The 21,474-nt window shown below is 41.7% G+C and overlaps 1 protein-coding gene across 1 annotated transcript in view; it reads left to right on the forward strand.

Moving 5' to 3' along the window:
• HSPA12A (heat shock protein family A (Hsp70) member 12A) overlaps positions 1-21,474 on the forward strand; it is a 64,681-nt gene that overhangs the window by 27,578 nt on the left and 15,629 nt on the right. Inside the window, exons 8-10 of the mRNA XM_086466851.1 lie at positions 1,952-2,138; positions 3,045-3,149; positions 6,657-6,773. Coding sequence (XP_086322977.1) covers positions 1,952-2,138; positions 3,045-3,149; positions 6,657-6,773 — 409 coding nt within the window. The remainder of the gene's footprint in view (positions 1-1,951; positions 2,139-3,044; positions 3,150-6,656; positions 6,774-21,474) is intronic.

Raw genomic sequence — 21,474 nt, forward strand, 5'->3', positions numbered from 1 at the left:
CTTCACATTGGAACCATATGTTTGCTGTAACACCTACTCAAAGATTTTGGAGTTGACCAAGTACATTTCTAGCAGCAGGTTAGAAGAAGTGAGCTGGAGCAGAGCCCCTGCCAGCTGATAATAGCTCAGGGGCTGAGCAGCGAGACTAGGGAGGTTTAGGAAGGTTTTGCCGAGTGGATGAAGGTGGAAATCGCTTCTCATCATGCTGTTTCTGCTTTCAGAGCAGTGGAATTGCCCTCTACACTGAATTCATAGACACATGGTTCCCTGCCATCGCTACTGCTGGTGCAAAAAAGGGCAGATTTTGCTCCGTTTGATCAGGTTGAATGGTCTGAAGAGCTCCCAGCACTTCGGAAGTTCCTGTTCCTTGTTACTTTGCCAAGCATTAACTGCCATTGCAGTTTTCCATGTCAGTTTTCTGCCTTGGTCCGGAGGTCAATTATTTTTCAATTGGTTCAACTGCTTCTGGGAGTGAAATGGAAAAGAAGATTTATTTTTTTTTCCCCCTACATAATCTTTCCATGTCACGTAAACAAGTACCACAAAACAAGGCAACTTTTTTTGTGCTTTGGAAGAAGGACTTTGGCAGTAGTGCATTATGAAAGTGTGTTTTGCTATCTTTAGAAAAAAGCAGTCAACATGTGGTTTAATAATAAATGCAGTTGCCCGTGTGATTTTAACTTGGCTCCTGTTTGAGCTGTGTTATGATTATGTCTGATAGCATAAAGCAGATTTTCCACTCATGCCTTTTTAAGAAAATGTTTTCTGGTAAGTGTTTGTTTCCCATGCTGAAGGTACTTGTGTATGGGGTGAGGAGGAACAGTAATGCGAGTTTCTTGTTCTTCCATTTCTGCTGTTTTTTTTGTGATGAAGAAGTGGGGAGAAGACAAGGATGCTCACAGCTGTCTCTGTGGTACAGCTTTCTACTGTCTGACCTTGTTGTCCTGCCATGCCCCCCACCCGGTTCCTGCTGCTAGGTGTTCCCATGTTTGATGTTCTTAGTTCCTTATCTGTTCTGTGAAACAAGCTTTGGGTCGCTTTCGCCTTAATACGCTCATGCTTCTTGGGTCTTCCTGAAGATCATGATCTTGATCAGATAGGATCGTTCTATTCACCGTTTTAGTGGACAGTAGTGAGGGAAAAAATGTTTTGGTGCCTATAAGATATTTGGGGATTGGAGGAGCCTGCTTGCTTTATGACAGACTAAAATTTTTTACGGCATTTTGGGCTTTTAAAACACAAAATCCATCAACTTCAGGTGAGTAGAGAGTGTAATGCAGAGAGCTCGACATCTGCAGACATGGCTTCATAGTTTCAGGTGTCCAGGATGTTAAGCACATGACCAGATGTAGGTTGAACTGGCTTGTCTTACTTCAGAGAGCATTCTGTGACAGAAACAGGGATTTAATCAACTTCTCTGCAGTGGTGCTCAGATGACTTAAACAGTTCCCTAATTCAAAATGGGGATAATACCCCATACAAGTAAGCATTCGTGAAGTCTCATTGACAGCTGGATAGGCCGCTCATTTTGAAGATTTGCATTTACATTAGTAGTGTTCTGGGATAATTACTTGATTTTTTTTTTTATGTGCAATATTTATTACATGTGTAGTAATTGAAAATTAGGTCCAAAACTGTTTCCTTGTTAATCGTGTATGGCTTACTTCAGGGAACCTGTATTCTTACTGAAGACAGAGTATGATTATGTCCTTAAAAATTATACAACTAACTGCAAAATTTATTGAATTATCCAAAATGAAAATTACAGTCCTCTTTTCTTGGCTGTGAATAAAACCACTTGATTTTGGTATTATAAGGGTTGCAATTAGTATCTTTGAAGGGGAAAGCAGTCTGTGCAATCCTCCACCACGTTACTTTTCTCACGATAGACTTTTTTCTGCTGCTCTAAACATTAGTATCGCTTACTGAAGGTGTTTCACTTGTTGGATAGGCGATGGGAAGGTGGAGATCCAGGCGTATCCAACCAGAAGACACCAACCACTATCCTCCTAACACCAGAGAGAAAGTTTCATAGCTTTGGGTATGCAGCAAGAGATTTCTACCATGACTTGGATCCTACTGAATCAAAGCACTGGTTGTATTTTGAAAAGTTTAAGATGAAGCTACATACCACCGGGGTAAGTAATAACCAGTTCTCTTCGATAATTGTGCATTTGCTACTCAAATTATCTTCCTGTGGACAGTACTGGATTTTTGCCTAAAGATTGTCAACTAGATGTGAAGCAGCTCTGTCTCTAAGTTTAAAGAGTAAATAAAGTAAATTAATCTCTTCAGTTAACATTGTGATTCATTTTGCTTCTCACTGCATTTGGCAAGTGTATTTTGCCAGCCTTCTTTCTAGATCTTAGAAGTTCACTATCTGCTTTGCTTAGATCTTCATGTCCTAATTTTTCTGGGTGAATTCATAGCTGTCTAGGGAGTCTGCATGAGGTTGGTTTGTTCTACAAATTTACTCAGAAAGCAGAAATGGAACACAAGAGCCATACTGAAATCTAGTGCAGAGGAGCAAATTTACCCAGAGTTCATTGTCAAAACTGCAAGTACAAATCAGGTTGTTAATTTGACATTATTCCTACTGATTATATTTCTTTCTTTAATCCATTCTAGAGTGTTGGGACTTGGCCAGTACTTTCTGTATTAGGCTGTTTTCTGGTTTCATGTGTTGGTGGAAAGACAAAAATCTATGCTTTTAACTCTTAACTTGGATTAAATATCTTGCATATGCAGTTTTGTTGCAATTAATTACAGGTAGCTTTATTGTAATTACTTAGTATTTAGTCCATATTTCTCTCTCTGCCTGCAGTTATCTGTAGACACGGTAGGTGTTTAAAAACAAACTCTAAAATAAGAAGCAACTGTCATGCTCCAGGGAATTCAAGTGATGACTTAGATCCTCTTCAGAACAATTTTGTCACTTTTTCCTAACCGGGTGGATAATGAAAATTCATTTTCCTCAAGTAGTGGGAATTAATTTAATGTTACCTTTTCCTTTCAATAACTTCCAGTTATTTCCTTTCACATAGAATCTTACCATGGAGACAGACCTGACGGCTGCAAATGGCAAAAAAGTCAAAGCACTTGAGATATTTGCTTATGCTCTGCAATTCTTTAAGGAACAGGCATTAAAGGTAGGGTGATGCTTCCTTATCTAGATTTTCTGTATTTATAACTGGTATAAATGTGAGCTTAACACTTGTAACCTTGCCAAGCTTTGAGCTCAGTAGTATTTGATGTAAACAAAGCAAGGCAGCTGTAGAAACTCTAGGCAGACTGTGGACTCTGGAGAGCTCACAGTAGCCTGAAGTGATTTCCCCTTGCACAGAGGAAGCTTGAATCCCTAATAGTAAGTGTATCACTGTGATGCAGGGTTCTGAATATCTTCTTACTGGCTTAAATTTTTTACTGCTTTTTTTCATGAAAAAACATTGATTCGAAAAGAAAATTTAAAAGTGCAGGAGCTGAAGCTCAGGCACTGCATTTGAGATAGGGTCTTGTCCTCATCCCCTGCTGGGATGATGGATTGTTCTGTATTCATGCAAGGTTGCCTCTCATGTTAAAGAGCTGGCATCGTGAAACGCAGTGGGATGGGCACCTACTGATGTCTCCTGTCCCAGCCTGACTTTGTCTTCACTGATTAAGCAAAAGGCAGTTAGATGAGCTGGATTTATTTTGTAATAGAAAGATTATTAAAAGCTCATTTATAATTTGGTGACTTGAATGTCGCTGTAGGTCTGTACAAAGCTGACCTGCTGAGGTGTACAAGCTGGCTAACCCAGTGGAAATAGTGTAATTATGCCAGTGCAATGATCTGTGCAGGCCACTTGATTACACTGAGAGGTTCAGTGCATTAGCCTACGTGGAATTCTGCGCCAGCACGATATGTAGCCTTCATTACCCAAACCATCACAAATACCTTTGCACAACACTCCTTTTAATTCTGTTTTACACAGTTAAACTGTAGTGTGTGTGCCAAAGAGACGCAATTAGGCCGTGGTGTTTTGACCCTGTGCTGACCCTTTGCAGGGGTGAATTTCATGTTGTTATGCTGTGAGACAGAATCATAGAATCATTTAGGTTGGAAAAGACCTTCAAGATCATTGCGTCCAACCATTACCCTAGCACTGCCAAGTCCACCACTAAACCATGTCGCTAAGTGCCACATCTACACTTCTTTGAAAAATCTCCAGGGATGATGACTCCACCACTGCCCTGGGCAGCCTGTTCCAGTGCCTGACAACCCATTCTGTGAAGAAATTTTTCCTAATGTCCAATCTAAACCTCTCCCGGTGCAACTTGAGACCACTTCCTCTTGTCCTATCACTTGTTACATGGGAGAAGAGTCCAACACCCACCTCACTACAACCTTCTTTCAGGCAGTTGTGGAGAGTGATAAGGTCTCTCCCCTCAGCATCCTTTTATCCAAACTGAACAACCCCAGCTCCCTCAGCTGCTCCTCATAAGACCTGTTCTCCAGACCCTTCACCAGCTTCGTTGCCCTTCTCTGGACACACTCCAGCACCTCAGTGTCCTTCTTGCAGTGAGGGGCCCAAAACTGCACACAGCATTATAGGTGCGGCCTCACCAGTGCCCGGTACAGGAGGATGATCACCTCCCTACTCCTGCTGGCCACACTATTTCTGATACAGGCCAGGACGCTGTTTGCCTTCTTGGCCACCTGGGCACACTGCTGACTCATGTTCAGCCGGCTGCCAACCAGCACCCCCAGGTCCTTTTCCACCGGGCACCTTTCCAGCTGCTCTTCCCCAAGCCCACACCATTGCATGGGTTTGTTGTGACCCAAGTGCAGGACACGGCACTTGGCCTTGTTGAACCTCATACAATTGGCCTCGGCCCATCGATCCAGCCTGTCCAGCTCCCTCTGTAGAGCCTTCCTGCCCTCAGGCAGACAAACACTTCTGCCTAACTTGGTGTCATCTGTGTTATTTAGTTGCCCTGATCCTGAATGAATTTATGCAGAAAATCTGACAAGCATTAGAGAGAATCAAAAAGTAAGACTGTTAGGGGTTTAGTTTGTAAATTCATACAGTGTTTGGATGGACTGCCTTCGTTCATGTTGCCTTTTTTTCCCCCTTTTTTTTTTTTCCTAGTGTGGCTGAGTTGCTAGGGAAAATGCATTTTATTTTCCATTTCCCATTTGAAATGTTGCACTCACTTCTTGTAATATTTTTCTGTGTCATAATATTGTTTTTCATATTCTCCTGTGAAACATATGTCTCTGCTAAAAGTTTTTGAGATTTAAAATCTCATGTAAACAGTCAAATGTGAGTTAAGTACACACTGGCTTCAAATGTGCCACTATAATGTCAACGTAAGCATAGTAGTTGCTGGGTCAAATAAGAGTCCAAGCAAGCATTGTTTAAAATAGCATTGTTATTAAAAACTAACCTACTTTTTAGAGTGGGTTTTATTTATTCTCTGTGAGATCTCAGTCTGTTCTTTATCCTACAGAGAACCAATCCTACAATACAACTCAAATTCCTTGTCTTATTAAAGACTTGATATAACTAGATTTTGGGGTTGATAGTGGAGTCACAGACTTGAAGCCATGCATAGTCTGGGGAGATTCTTAGCGAATATGGGTGCTGTTGGGTACAATCCCGTATATTTGCTGTGCTGCCTCTTTAGGGCTACATCCTTTCTTGACGTTAATAAATAAATCCCTGTGATTTGTGAGTGCATGCTGAAACTAATTAGACAAACGGTGTAAATGAACTGTTACCTTGGACTATAATCTGTCCATTCCTAGTGCCCCGTGCGGTATAAAGGTACTACTTTTCTAGCATGGGTTTTGGAACTGCAGCATAGCTAAACAAACACAACACCTTGGCACAGCACACGCAGAAACATTTTTTTACATTCTAAAGGCCTGTTGTTCACCTTTATGAACCTTTCCCTGTTTGGATGGAGATTTAGATAGGCCATATGGTAATGACATTTTACTTGGAACCTTTCCCAAAACATGTCAGTATATCACCTAATTTGCAAATGCAGTACAGACTTTCCTCTTTTATAAGGGAAAAAAAAGGACAATAAAAGAACTAAACTAGTCTTGAATGTTTGTGTAAGTAAAATTTTCAAGGAGCAGTAAGTCATTTTTTTAAAAGGGTTTAACTGTAACTTCCCCTTGTTAACTGAGCTGTAAAAATTTGTTTTAAAGGCAAGTGGTGTATAAAGAAGTCATTGAAAAATCCAGACTGCAAAACATAATGCTCATCAGTGATACCTCAAATATTTTTCGGTATATTAATCAAGATGCAAGTGTGAATTCTTAAAGCTAACAGCAAATCCCTCACTGTGACTAAGAATGTACATAAACGTTCTGTAGTATTCAGCAGTGCATGAGCTGGTTCTGGAAAAACTAACTTTTCTACTTCATGTTAAGCAGTAAACTTTTCTATAGGCCTCCTTGAGACGGCATCAACCCTAATCCCAGCTTTTGGCACAGTAAAGCATTCTTGACAGGTTGGCAATAATTCTGATTTGTAGCATAGATGTAACAGGAAAAAAAAATTGAAAAGAGAAAGTTACCATTACTGGAGCCAGCAGAAAATAATGTTTTCTTATAAAGTTGACACCCATCACTTTGCGTTCACCTCTGTTTTCCTTTTATTTAGGAGCTCAGTGACCAAGGAGGCTCGGACTTTGAAAACACTGAAGTAAGATGGGTCATTACAGTGCCTGCTATTTGGAAGCAGCCTGCAAAGCAGTTTATGAGACAAGCTGCCTACAAGGTAAGATTATAGGCTGAACATAGAAATGCCCCTTTAAAGCCCGAGTTGATAGGCTAAATCATAAACAGTATTTGGGACAATTAGCTCTGCTATAAACTGTATAAAAAAGGGTCTAGAAAAGTCAGACTAGAAGCATTGAAAGAGGAGTTAACTCTACCAAGCAGTAGCTTTAAGTCATAGCTATTCACCTCTTAAATGCCTTTTTTTCTTTCAATTTACTTTTATATATTGGTGTCCGTCACTGCAGACTCTGATGTTTTAGTCATCTTGTACACTGTATTCCTGCTGAATTCAGTGCACATGGAACAGATGCAGTTTTGAGACCCATGGGAAAGCTGATTTTAAAATACTGGACACAGTTTTGTTTTGCTATTTTCTTTAGGTCATCAGACTTTTAAATTAAAAAAGAGAAAATAAAAGCAAGAGGAGGGAAAGCAAAGGGCCTTCTCAGTGGGACTTTTTTTCCAGTTCCCATTTTCCCACAGTAGGAACGAAAGGACTGTGAACCGGATAGACTGGATTTAAAATTAAATTCAAATGTTACTTTCACCAGTAAGAGGTTTATCTGCATTTAACTCTTTCCCCTCACCGCCCCCAAATATGTGCAGTTTCCATATCCATGTCCTTTATTTCAAATTCAGTTTGCGTCTTTAGTACGAGATGTACACATTCTTCTTTTCATCAGGATATTCATTTTCTGTTTTGTTTTTTTAATTTTTGGTGAGAGACTTGCGTAACCCGTCGGCAGCAGCTATGCGATGCACAGTTTGTAAAATATCTGGTAGTTCATGAGTAATTTGCAGAGTGCTCCTGGGAAGCACCCAGATTTTTCTAACTCTGTTTCTAACTATCTCTAATGTTGAGCAACGTTTTTCTTAACAGTCTGTGTTGTGGGATTGCTAATACTAGTGCCAGAAGCAAAACACTCTTAAAGTTCTGATGGAAGGACACGGTTTTAGGTAAATCTGAAACACTAGAGACCCATTCATTATCTTTGTATATTGTTGTCTGCCTGCTGTCTGTGTGCATGTGTGCTCGTGAACTGGGAGCTGTCTAAGGAGCAGGGCAGGGTAAGGTAGATCTCTGGGCATTTCTCATTTGTGGCGCAATGGAATGTTGTTAATTAGTGTCTGTGTCTGTGGCTGTGTCTGTGATTGTGTACTTTTATGGGCAAGCTTGGTAAACAGCAAGGATTGACAAGGCTTTTAACTCGGGGTGTGTGATCAATTCCAGGAAAACAGAAGAGTTTAGGGAAATAATTGACGTTTACTTGACACACGGCTGATTTTTTTAAAGTAATGGGGATGAAGAAAGAAGCGGAGAAAATGAGAATTCTGCATTGCCATTGAGTCTTTCAGATTCCTATTGCTGGATCCAGCACATTCCTCAAACCAGTATGTACAGATGGATCAGAAGTTACAGCTCTTGTTGCTAGCTATTAGAACATGGAGGCACCTTGAAAATGAGAGCTTGTTGTCGTAAGAGTAATTGGGGTGTTGAGTAGAGAAAAGTGTGAAGAGGCAGCGGTAGAAGCTTTGTTACTGGAAACGTACTGAAGTGCAACCCCTAGTCTAAGCTAGAGTTAACTAGTGGGAAATGTTAATGAGCAATCTGTGGCAAGTGAAGTAGCTCTAAGAGACCAAAAATACTAACGGCTTCAGTCATTGGTTCACAATGTAAAGCCCAGGCTTTCTGGAATGGTTAAGCAGTTGTCCAGGCAAAGCTAAATATTGTGTGGAATTAATAAAGCCAAGTAAGAAGTGTAGATCTGCTTCCGCACTCAACATTCATCAGCTTTTGTACAGCCTACAATCTTAGTGCATCTCTGACATCCCCTCACCTCTGTCTTGCCTTAAACAAAACGTTGCTAGCCTGGAACTCCTAATCTGCCCAAGGGCTCCTGTGCTTCCCCCTTCCAGCTGCTGTGCTGCTTTCCCATTTGAATGAGTAATCTGGGTGTTCCCTTCAGCTCACAGTTCTTCCTCTCGCTTTCCATCCAGCCTATCAAAATCCTGCTAATTCTGTCTGCATGACAGCTTTTCCTGTCCCTGCACACTGCTGAGCTTGCATCTAAGTTGTCACAGATTTTGTGTCTTGGTTACTGCAGCATCACTTCCTTGGCTTTGGCAACTGTAATCTGGCCTGTTTTATTTTTCAGAATGTTGCTACTAAAGGGTTTTGTAGCCTCACATTTGACAGGGAATCAACCTACATTTGACTCCTTCACGTGTGTCATCTCAGACATAAGATGCATGTCCTAGACATGAGCATCTGTATGCTGATTCATTTTTCCGCCTCTGAAACCCTCTCTGAAATGCTGTTTTATTCACGCCTACAAAAACTTGACTGTGATGAACCTACTGAGATGTGAAAACTGCTCCTCATTGCTTCTTGCTGTTACTCTGCCTGCCCCATCAGTATTCATCTATTGTGCTTTTTGTATCCTTAACTCTTTCTATACTTGAGTTGTTACCTCTTTGAAGCAGGTATTTGTTTATTCTCATTTGTCTTGCTTTCTGCGGCCTCCTGAGGGACTAAATCTAGTAGGCTGTAGAGGGCTGCATGTCTTTACAACTTCAGTTCACTGAATCAAAAATTGCTTTATTCCTGAATAACAGTTCACAGATGCTTCTTCCTGTCCCTCATGCTTAATTCCTATGTGTCCAGAGATGGTTCTAAAGCTGTGTGATACTTGTGGAGGTCTGGTCATACTTGGAGAGAGCTCTGTGGCAAGAGCAGAGTGTCACCTCTCTAGGACTCACTTCGGCTTAAGTTTCCTTTCCCAAAGCATGTCTGCTGGGATTAGTGTGCCTTGCATCCGTGTTCGTTACATCCTGAGTAATGACTCTTACTAAGTATTAGTCAGGTTTGCCATTGTCCCCACCAGTAAAATACAAGGCATCATAAATAGCATTAACTTTTTTTGTTTCTGTGTCCTAGTTGTTCTGTTTCAAATTCTTTGCTTTGGTGTAGTAAATACAGAAGTGCTGTATTTACCAGTATTGGAATCATATTCTCATGAAGAACTGGCATCGTGAGTAATAAGTTCAAGTTGCTGATACATTTTCTTATTTTGGAGACCTTGGCAGCGTGGTCCAGTTGGACGGCATGTGGGAGGACTCCATCCCGCTCACGTGGGTGGGACCTGCCCTTATTCTTGTTCTTGCAGAAGCAGCCAAATGCAACTACCTGCATTGGGCCTGAAGTTTAGAACCCAACGTGAGAAGATGGCTTAGGTGTGGAGGCAAGTCGCTTTCTGCTCATGAACATGGCCGGGCACTTACAGCCTCATCAGAATGATGTGTGAACATGGACACAAAACCAGGATCCTACCTCTTTGTTGTCTGAGGTCCTACTGGCACAAGAAAATTCGGTGTTTTGTTAGTCTTGTATTACTAATGACAAAAAATAATAATAATAGCATGTGTCCACTAATGGAAAGATGAAACTCAAAGTATTCAAGACCATTTGTGTAGAAACCCATTGAATCTAGATAGGCACGAATAGTTGGTTCAGTCTTAACAGCGCTTTGCTGTCTTGATATATTACTATGAACAACACTTCTAATCTCTTATCAAAATGAAATTCAGGCACAATAGATTGTTTATTAGAGGAACACAAGATCCAATATTCTTGGCAGAGTGTCTTTTTTTTAGTTAAAGGCATTCTTCTGGCTCATCTTTCAATACACAGTCTTTGGGCACAGTAAGTGCAGAGCAGAATCTGCAAGCTGGAATTCCTTGAGCGTGCCATTAGGAATAAGGTTTTAAGGAAGAGTTTGGAGTGTGATGGGAATACATGAAGGCAGAAGCTATAAAATAAGAAAGTAAAACGTGACATACCAAATGCACTCAGGGCAGAGCAAAAGAAATTGAAGGATAATGCGTAAGCTTGCCTGAAATATTCTGTAGGCTTACAAGCATCAGTCACCTGCTCTACTTAGAGATGCTGAGGGTTCTTTTCTTTTTAGTATGAACTGTTGATTTTGAAATGGAGTTCTAGAGCTCTGAAGTGGTTTTATCTTTCAATTACAAATAGCAAATAAAATCATTTGCATATTAAGCTTGTATAAATAAACAGAGAGGCGGTCTAGGTCCAGTGAGCCTGGAATTCCAGAGGCTTTCTTTAACCAGCTCTTATGCTGAATATTTATTAATGTTTTCACATCCGTTTCGTCAGGGAATGCGCATGATGAGAATTATTTAACACATTGTGTTCCAGGGTTACATACATTACATTGATCAGCACTAGCCTGCTCTGTAGAAACGTTTGGAGAAACATAAACAAATTTGGTGAGAGAGTAATGTGACAGCACATAAAATTCCTTGCAAATAAAAATGTGATGTGAAATATGTTTGATTTTTTTAAAAGGTGGCTAGAGAGACTTAACCAGATTGTTATCTGTGAAGATGAGCTTTGTAAGTATTTTCTTTGGTACATAAAACACACACAACTGACATTTATTTGTCTAGGCACAGTGTAACAGACTTCTGCTATAACCTACATCAAAAGGCAATGATGTTCAGGCATAAGCAGCACTGGAAGCTGATGATTTCCTTGAAACAGGACTTGTTAGTGGAGGCAGACGAGGAGGAAGTGCATTAATGCATTAACCGTCCTGATTATTTGTAGCTTACGGGGTTCTGTTGAGTCCGTGCTTTCACTTTTGTAATATTAAAATCTTTTTAATCATAATGATTAAAATGTTTATTAAGTGATATGCTAGGAAGGATTCTGCATCTTGTAGCTGTGTTTAATTAGGAAAGGATAACTAATTGAGGACTGAAGATTACAGAGTGGAACCTCAGCACAGTGGGAAAGGTGTACTAATTGATCTCAGTTTATACATTTTAATTACCCAGCCAGGTTCACATGAAAGCAGAGGCAGTTGACAAAGCCATCTGCTAACCCAGTTCTGTACATTTCTGTTTGTCCTCTTCTGTGGCACAAGTTGGCCTATTTGGAGGTTTTCTTTTTATTTTGCTGAGCAAGTGAAAGGAGGGTTCTGTAGCATTCTAGGTAAGAGTTGGTAGATGGATCTGTGCCTGTCTCACAAAGCTGTGGAATGTGTTTCTCAGGATCTTAGAAATTGCTTGAAAGGAATTCTGGAACCAACAGAAATAACCAAAAATTAGAATCTTCCCTCTGCGTGGCAGAAAGACTGTGCTAGATGGGGTTTTCCAACCAAAAGAAGAAAAGAACAGTCTGAAAGGCTTTAAACTGCAATCAGGAGGAGCTGGGGGAGTGACAGAAGTCCCCAAACAAATATAAATCATTGTGGACAAGGTCTAAAACTAGTGAGCAGAATTGGTTGTAATGAATTCATAACAAGGACAATGAAGGAGGATAATAGATCAGTCTAAAAGACATCGCAGATGCCAGTATTCAATTACAAAGACAAGGAAAGGAAATATAAGCTGGAAGTGGAACTATAGTGAAAAATATTAGAAAGCCCAAGATACAAAATAAGATGCAGTTAACAGAAAATAGCAAGCGTGTAGTTTTCTTGGTGAAACTGCTCTTAGTCAGGGCCATTTGTGTCTCTAATAAAATCAGCCTGAGCTGTAACGACCTACAATGAGGATATTTTGAAACAAAGGGAAGGGGAGAGCCTGAGACACTAGGAGGATACTTCAATAGGAAGAGAGTCAGGCTCTGCTGTTGTGGTAACTGGTGCATGCCCATGGTACAAAAAGCATTTATAGAATAATATAGCATGAAAAATTGAAAAGCTTATGAGAATTTAATGGCTTCGTTTTTCTAATGCATGCTACTCATAAAACTTGCAACTAATGTCCTCCTGCACCTTGGGGGATATAATGTAATGCAGCAAAAAATTCTTGGTAATGCCACTTGGAGCTAAGCTTTCATTTACCTCACAAATGTGATCTGTGGCAACAGTCACTTGGGAGTGTGCTGCAGCAACATCACCCTAGTGGAAATACGGACTCAATGCCACTGTGGTCCCATTTACTGTCAACCTGTCAACAGACATAATCTTTCCCTTAGCACGATATTTTTCACCAATAGGTGAGTCAGCTTTAGTAATGCTAATTTGGATTTATTTGTGGCCCCAATACCTGTGAAAATTTTGGAGGAATGAAAGGGCAGGGGTGCAATGAAACAAGTAATTTGGATATTTTGTCTAACCTGTTATGCAAAGCAAACAGTTGGTGATTTCGGAATCTTGTGGTTGTTCTTTGCCTTGTAAGAAATCCAAGGTTCTTACCCTTAGAAAATCATGTCTGCATGTCTAGTATTACTTCTGAGACCAAAATGTGACAGACTAGATGTGATGTCCTAAGTAAGGTCTGATGCAATTATTGGTATTCTTTTATGTCTTGCAAATACAAGAAATCCTTTTCTTTCTCCGGATGACCCAGAAAGCTTGTGCCTTGCCTGTGTGTAGCAAGAAATTATGTTCTTATCAGCAGTTTACAAAAGCTTTTTTAGGAATAGGCACAGGTAAACTGCAGAACCTTCTCCATGCATTGTAAACAAAAGTGGTTTTTAATGCTGCTTCACGATTGGTAGCCAGTGGTCGTAATTCAGGTATTTCCTTCCTTATGTTCCATTTCCTCAAGGCCTGCTCGTCAGCACATGCTACAATGCTGATTTCCAAACCACTCTGCTCACCACATCTGCTTCATCCATCTCGCTGTTATAAGCTGTCGTGGTTTAGCCCCACTCAGACAGCAACTGAACATTATGCAGCCACTTGCTCCTGCCCTGAGTGGGATGGGGAGGAGAAAATATAACAAAGGGCTTGAGAGTTGAGACAAGGATAGGGAGGGCTCACTCACCGGTCACGGGCACGGGCAAAAAACTAGACTTGACTTGGGGAAACAACATCAATTCAATTTAAACACCACCACCAATTTACCAGTCAAATCAGAGTAGGATAATGAGAAAAACTGCCAAATCTTAAAAACACCCTCCCCGCACTGCTGCCTTCTTCCCAGGCTCAGCTCTGTTCCCAATTTCTCTACATCCTCCCCCAGCAGCACAGGGTGAAGGGGAATGGGGCTTGTGGCCAGTTCATCACACATTGTCTCTGATGCTCCTTCCTTCTCAGGGGGAGGACTCCGCACACTCTTCCCCTGCTCCAGCATTGGGTCCCTCTCCCGGCAGCCATTCCTCCACCCACTGCCCCAACGCGAGTCCTTCCCGCGGGGCCGCAGCTCCCCAGAACCCCCCAGCGCGGGTCCCTCCCGGGGCTGCCGCCCTCCCACCGACGGGCGGCTCCAGCGCGGGCTGCCTCGGAGCCACGGCCTGCTGCGGGCCCGGGCCCTGCTCCTCTGGCCTGGGGTCCTCCATGAGCTGCAGTGGGCATCTGCTCCACTGTTACCCTCCATGGGCTGCAGGGGCTCAGCTGCCATCTCACCACAGGCTGCAGGGGAATCTCTGCTCTGCTGTACCGCCTCCCCCTCCTTCTTCACTCTCCTGGGTGTCAGCAGGGTTGTTTCTCGCACATTCCCCTGGCTCTGCTGCAAACAAAAAGACTTGCCCAGCAGGTTTTTCTCTTTTAAATATGTTATCGTGGAGGCGCTTCCACTGTCATTGATTGGCTTGGCCTTGGCCGCAGGCAGGTTGGACTTGGAGGTGAGGGAGCTTCTAGGAGCTTCTTACAGGAGCCACCCCTGTATCCCTCTCCCGCACTACCAAAACCTCCCCACACACAAACCTAGCGCAGTACCTGTGTCATTTCTCTGCAGACTACAGAGCTCTTCCCTAAAAAAGTGAACTAAGACTGGAAGAGGACGTTTTTGGATTTAAGATAGCAATAAGAATAATCCTCTCATCATGACGTAAAGATAAAATACTTCTGTATCTCTGGATTGGAGGTTATATTCTGTCTGGAAAACAGCCACTTCTAGAAATTCAGTTCCAGTGAGCGTCTTCTAAAGGCAGTGGAGATGAGACACCCTTACTGGGGGTAGGTAAGCCCTCATTTTCTTTCTTAACAAGGACAGCAGAATCTTTTTACACTGGGAGAGAGTCGGGCAGACTGCCAGTGCAAAATGGCAACTGAATTTTCACACCGCTCCTCCCAGTATTTGGAAAAAGGCAGCTGAAATACTTTATTTCCACCGAAAGTGTTCTATGGATGCACTTCCTGGTGGCGCAGGTTCCATTAAAGGGGAGAAGAGAGAAACCAGGAGGCTCATGGCAGGGATATAGGCTCTGTGACAGCATCAGAAAATATTCAGACAGCAGCGTGTTAGGAATTTTGGGTGCTGTCTTGTGGTGCTGGGAGATGTGGCAGCGCTTCCCCATCTCTGTGCAGTCTGTTCAGAACAGATGTGAACTCTCAGTGAGCTGACACCGCTCCTGTGGCTGTAGCTGGTGCAGATCTGAGCCCAAGCCCGTGAGCTTGCTGAAATATATGCACGAAGAGGCGAGTCAAGGACTGAGGGCTAGAACAAGCAGTGGTATATGGCAGATCCTCCTGACCCTCCCACAGGTGCAGGACACACATTTTCCTACACTTTTATCTCTTTGATTTCTGTCTTTCACCTTTTCCAAGACAGAACACTGATTCTTTCCTTCCATGGTCGCCCTCAGGTCTGCAGGGCCCTGTAAAACCCTGAAATCACCTCCGTGAGTGTGAACAGTCTTTTCCTTTGAGAAGTAAACAAATGACCAACAGTCCTTCAAAAATTAAAGATGTATTTTTTCAATGAAAGTGGAACTTTAGCATGAACAGCTTGTACACATTTCTGGGTGTAAGGCATAAAATAGTTCTAGATTATCCCAAGGACCTTTCCCTTTGAGTCGTAGAACATGCCAGTTTTGGGGTAGGACATTCCCCTGTCAGAGCTGTCATAGTACAGTTTTAAATTATAAATTTCCTCAGGTTTTTGAACTAAGACAGGCCAATTAAAGGATTTTCTCTAACTGTGAGAGGAGGGTGACATTTTGGAAGGCTTGGCAGAGAGGAGCCCTTTTTGTCATCGTTGTTGTTTTCTGTGAGAAGCTGCACTTAACCTTAGCGTTTGGACTAGAAGTATAATCTTAATCCTTGTAACATATATATAGTGAATATTGTATTATTTCAATATTCTTGCAGTTCTGCTAGTGTCACATACAGGGATTTGACAATATTTCCTGTTCTCTTTCCTCTAATTGCTCCTACTGCCCAGGAGAACTTCATGTTTCCCTGAGTAATACCTCATAGAGCTCAGGAGGCCTTGAGATTGTCTACTTCTCTTCCTTCTCTGGCTTCCATTATGCATTTTAGGAGTTTCAAAAGTTTGTATTATATCCTACATTTAATACATTTTATTATTTTATAAATTAAAAAAGGGAAATTACAATACAAAATCCAGAAGACCTGATGAGTATGGGTTTTAATAATAGAATCAAACAATGCTTACAGTCCCAAAGAATTCCAAGTTCAGGTTGAAAATACAAATAATAAGTTATAAAAATACTGTATAAAATAGGAAGTCTAGAAATGCGTTGGTAAATCTGTACTCTTAGCTGGGTAACAGTAACCCCAGGAAAAATAAATTGAGGCAGTCTGACCTTGCTTAGCAAAGGCATTCATCTCAACAAGACAGCCTAGCCATCTATAACAAATCGGTTCTTCTAATCAGTGACCACACAAATGCAGCAGTTCTGACTGTAGCCAATGCATCTCCACAAAATTCATTATACAGAGTGTGCTGAGCGTAAAGTCACACTTCATTACAGTTCCAGGTGCCACATTTATCTTCTTGCTTTTCAGAATGGAATAATGCCATAGTTTCTGAACAGTTGTTTAGGAGGGAGCAGTGTTCCAGACTGTACTTTATTTCTTACCATAGGAGTAGCTTTATTGATAGGTCAGTAAACAGGAATGAAATAATCAAATGGATTCTGCTTTGGTCCAAAACAGCTTGCTAAGTAGCGTGATGTGTATGACAGATAGCCAGCTTGATTATTCAGAGTCCAAGCACCCCCTGTTCCAACAAACTTCAGCTCCATTGAAAACCTTGATGTTGAGTTGGATGCTCAGAAATTGATGCATTTGCTTTAGTGGATTGTTTCACAGAATTTGGTCTAAGTGACTTGCAAAATGGGAAGCCTGTAGCAGAGCTGAATGCAAAAGAATTGAGCTTCAAGTCCAGGTCTGCTATTTTTGTTCTCATGCTTTTAAGTGCACGACCGTTCTTTCTCTGCAACCAAACACAGGAAAATGAATGAATTAGAAACTGAATTTCCCTCTCTTGACAAGACACTGGACTGAGGCAGATTTTTTTTGGTGCAGGTTGTATCAGTGTTGTAAACTCAACTTGTGCATCGTTGATGCATGAAACTGATTTCTTTCCCCATATTGAATCACTTTTTAAAGTGACTGATGGCTAATGTTTAAGGCTAAAGGACTGCTTCGAACTGTTGTGCTCTTTATATTTTCAGATTTCAAAAGTGTAGCTTTCAGATTAGAAAAAAAAGCGTACTGTGACAAATGTTTCCTTTTGATCCCAGGACACTTAAATAAAAGTTCTAATTGCAAAGGTGACTGAACTCTGTATGGAAACCTGTGAGTCCCTGAATAACTGTAGGCTTGTTACAGTGAGTCTCGTATGGCTGTCATGCTGTCAGACACGATGGGCTCCCTTTGGCTGATACAGGCAAGGATTTGACACGGCGTTCACAAAGACAAGGAATGAGAAGGCATTTGGGAAAGATTCCTACCAGCATCTCTGATCTTGCTCAGTGTGTAACACCTGCACCATTTTAGAATCATGGAAGCGTTCATTGGAAGCGTTTGTTGGAGATCAGGCAGTCTGACCTTCTGTTTGAAGCTGGTTTATGGCCATCACCAGGTCAGCGGTGGCTTTGTTTAGCCAAGTTTTAAAAACGTCCACGGACAGAGATGCCGCCTCTCTGTGCAGCTGTTCAGTGCTGCATCACCCTCCTGGTAAAAAGGGGGTTTTGTGGCATCCAGTTGAAACTCTACAAGCTGCAATAGGTGGCTCTTGCCCCTCGTTCTATCTCCTGGCAAGACTGAGAGAAGTTGTGTTCTGCTGTTGTTGTAACTGCCCTTCAGATAGCTGCAGGCAGCTCTTAGATTGCTCCTTGGCCACCTCTTTACCAGACTAAACAAACCCAGATCCTTCACTCTCCCCTTACAGGTTGTGTTCTCTAGCAGCCCTTCTTGAACCCTCTCTGCTTTCACCATGTCTGTCTTGAACTGAGGTGTGCAAAAGTGTTCAGTCGATAACCTTTACGGAGCTCATTCTGTAGCCATTACTCATGGAAATTAGCAGTTGTGAATACTTACACAGACATAACAAGGAAGTAAGTGCCGTAGTAGAGGGCTGCCAGTGATTGTAGTGGCTTCTTTGAAACTAATGATAATAATAATATTTTACACAATGATTACATATTTACATCCCAGCTTTTTGAATTGGTATCCAAGAGTTTCTTCCACCATAAAACTAAGTGCAATTATAAATAAAATGCTAATCTAAACCTTTAGCCCCTTCAACATACACATTCGTGCATGAACTCTTAAATGGGGAGTAGTGCTGCTAGTAACTGGAATTAATTTATATCTTGTCTGATGAAGTCCACCAAACCAGCTATATGGATGCACGTGTGAGGTACCTTATTATCCTCTATCCTGATTTCCTGTAGGTTAGAGGATTTCACCTAAAAACTCCCTTCACAGGAGTTCATAGCTTTTGAGTTCTACGTTTCAAGTGTGAGCAGCAGTAGGTTCAGCCTACCTGAAGGCTGTAGGAAGGCTGTGGATTTTCTGTGGGTTAGTTACTTCGTATGAGCTTCTGGTATGGGCAAGCCCTGGGAATTCAAAAAGCACTGCAAAGCCTATGCTCTGGTATTTTAAAAGCAAGGAAACATTGTGTAAATATGTAGTAACAGTATTTACTTCATCGTGGCAGAAGGGAAGGCGTCTGTGGTCTCAAACAGAGGTCTTGGGATAATCCCAAAATCCTGAGGACAAGTTAAAGTCCAATTTTTATATTGTTCTATGTCTTTTACGTTACTTAATCACTTACACTAGTGCGAAGTGAATAAATGAAATCTATTACAGGAGTCTCTTAACTTCCAGTTATGTGCCCCCTCCATTAAACCGATGGCTTTTCTGCTTTTTGTCTTTCATAATTTGCATTTCCCTTGCAAAACGAAGTTACTACTATTTTACCATAGCCTGAGATTTCATTTATGCTCTCTCAAGCAGTGTTCTCTCAGAGATGAGTATCTTTGTCCTGTCACTTAACTGTACAGATGGGGAAGCTGACACTGAAGGAATTCTGCAGCTGTGATAATTATCCACTAAGTTCTCACTTGTGAAATGCAAAGTATCAGTAGCACCTGATGAGAACAGGATGAAGGACAGCCTGTGCCACAAACCTAATTTTACCTCAACAGGCAACAATAGTGTGAAAATACATGCATTTAGGTATATCTAGTATCTATATGCATGTGTGTATAGCAAAGGTTTTTTGAGAGAAAGCAAAAAGCTCTTCGTTCTGTAAGGCAAAAAGTGCCTGTGACATTGTAAATGTCAGGTCTTTGCAGGGTCAACCACCACCCAAACATTGTGTTGACGATTAAAAAAAAAAAAAGACATTAATTCTCAATTTTCATCTGGGTTCTTAAATCCTGGGGATGAATTTTTGAAAGGGTGGGAGCACCCAACAGCTCTTCCTCCTGCCTTTGGCAAACCCAGCCTCTTTGCTGTGGTCACTAAGAGGAATCTGGGTGCCTTTGAATATCCTGTTTGTTTTGTGGCTTTTGAGCCATTTTAAGAATCTGTCTTTGAACAGATAAGTGGACTGAGCTAAATGGGCTGTCTGACCTCACTCTGTGTATTTATTTATGATGCTTACTGTGCTGCGATACTCTTCGTCGCTCTGAAGACTGACGGCAAGGCATCAGTGTGGGTGATGGCGCAGTGGTTTTCAAACATTTTGTGTGAAGGCTTCTTAAGCCTCAAGGCTAAAGGCAAAACTGCACGCGCTGTGCTTTTCGTGCAGCTTTGCGATACCCGCTAGTCCCACTCCCTGCCAACCCAGCTCCCCCTTCCGCGCCTCTTTGTGATAATGCTGAGAGTCTTTTCCCATGTTGCTCATCTTCTTTCCTGGCATGCTCTGCCTCTGTAATTAGATCTCAGTCGTTTGTTTGTGACATCCCGGTTTGATGCCATAGAACTGGAGAAAGTGCTAGCTAGTGAAAAAGGAGGAGGATTAGAGAAGAGCTCACTTAGCCAGGCACTAAGTGGATGGTGTTATCATGAATCCGTTAACACAATGAACTGATTAGTTTAAACAGTGTAAATTTCACAAGGCACTTAATTTCCAACTGCTGTTTTGTGTTGCCTTGGTTCAGTCACACAATACTTTCTTCATGGAGGCTGAGCGGTGCTTAACTTGCAATCATGGCTTTCCTATTGTTACTAATTATAATAACTTGGAAAATAGAAAAATGTTGATATTAATTCACAGCTGCTGTTTTTTTGGCTGAATGATGTTGTCCCGCAGAGCTTCATTTCCTAATGAACCACAGTATCTTTATGGAGATATTTCGTGGAATCCAACTTTTAAATTCTATCTCTTGTGCCTACAAATGTGGCTTTATCGGTAAAACGGGTTTAAAAGTTTCTCCCTAGCACCCAGAAGAATGGATCATTATACTCATCTGCTCTACAGCGTTGCTTCAGAAGGGATTACAGTAATGCGGTTGGTGGAGGCGGCAAACTGTGAAAGCAGAACGGGGACCCGAGGCTGTGATGGAGCTGTCCCTGCAGCGTCTGCACGTGCTACGTGTCACATGCAGAAACTGAGGCTTGCTGTTTGGCAGAGAGTAGTATTTGGCTGGGACACTGGTCTGGAGTTCTGGGGTTGTGGAGTGAATTCCCACCTTATCATGGGTTCCTGCGCAACGTTGACCAAGGCTTTTAGTCACTGTGCCTTGTTTGTCCAACTGTCTAATGAAGATGGTTCTTCTCTTGCACGTCTTTGTCTGTTTAGTCTGTTTATGCTACATTTTCCCATCTGGAAATGTCTTATTAGTTGTGAATGCCGTGCCTACGGCACTGACACAGTACTGAATCGGGTCTTAGATGGCTACAAAATTTATCGAAGCAGTAAATTAGAATTCATCCAATCAGATCACATTCTTAGTTTGTTTCTCTTTCTAAAAGATGGAATTTAACTGCCATGGAAGTAGTGTAGTATATTACTCTGTACTTAATTTACAAAATGTTTTCATTTAGTGGCTTTCAATGCATAAAGGACAAAGGCAGTATTTTACAGATAGGTAATCTGAGCTCGTGAGGAGTATAGAGTCTGCTAGGATCACCTCACTGGTTAGTGGTGCAACAGTAAGTAAAATTCACTTCTGAGTATAACAGCAGTTTTTATGCAGAGAAAATGCACTTTTTAAAATTTCTGAATATATCTTGTAATAATTTACTTATTCCATTTGACCCTGAAAGTGTTGTAGCAAATGGTACTAAACGGCTAAAAAGCGGGTCTTGATCAGATTGTTTTCTCTAGTTCAGAGAACTGGCCTGAACTACTCCCTGGACCAAAGGGGAATCAAGGGGTCAGAGTGACCTCTGTGCTCCTCTTGCAGCGGTGAAGACCACCACTCGGCAAGTTAATGGGAGCATTAGCACTGAAGTAGACCCAGCTGCAGTTTGCTCTGGCCCTGACCCTAGATTCTAGTGAAACAAGGGTCAAGACCG

Source organism: Leptosomus discolor, chromosome 6 (assembly GCF_034619465.1).
Source record: "Leptosomus discolor isolate bLepDis1 chromosome 6, bLepDis1.hap2, whole genome shotgun sequence".
In the NCBI taxonomy this organism is placed as follows: domain Eukaryota; kingdom Metazoa; phylum Chordata; class Aves; order Leptosomiformes; family Leptosomidae; genus Leptosomus; species Leptosomus discolor.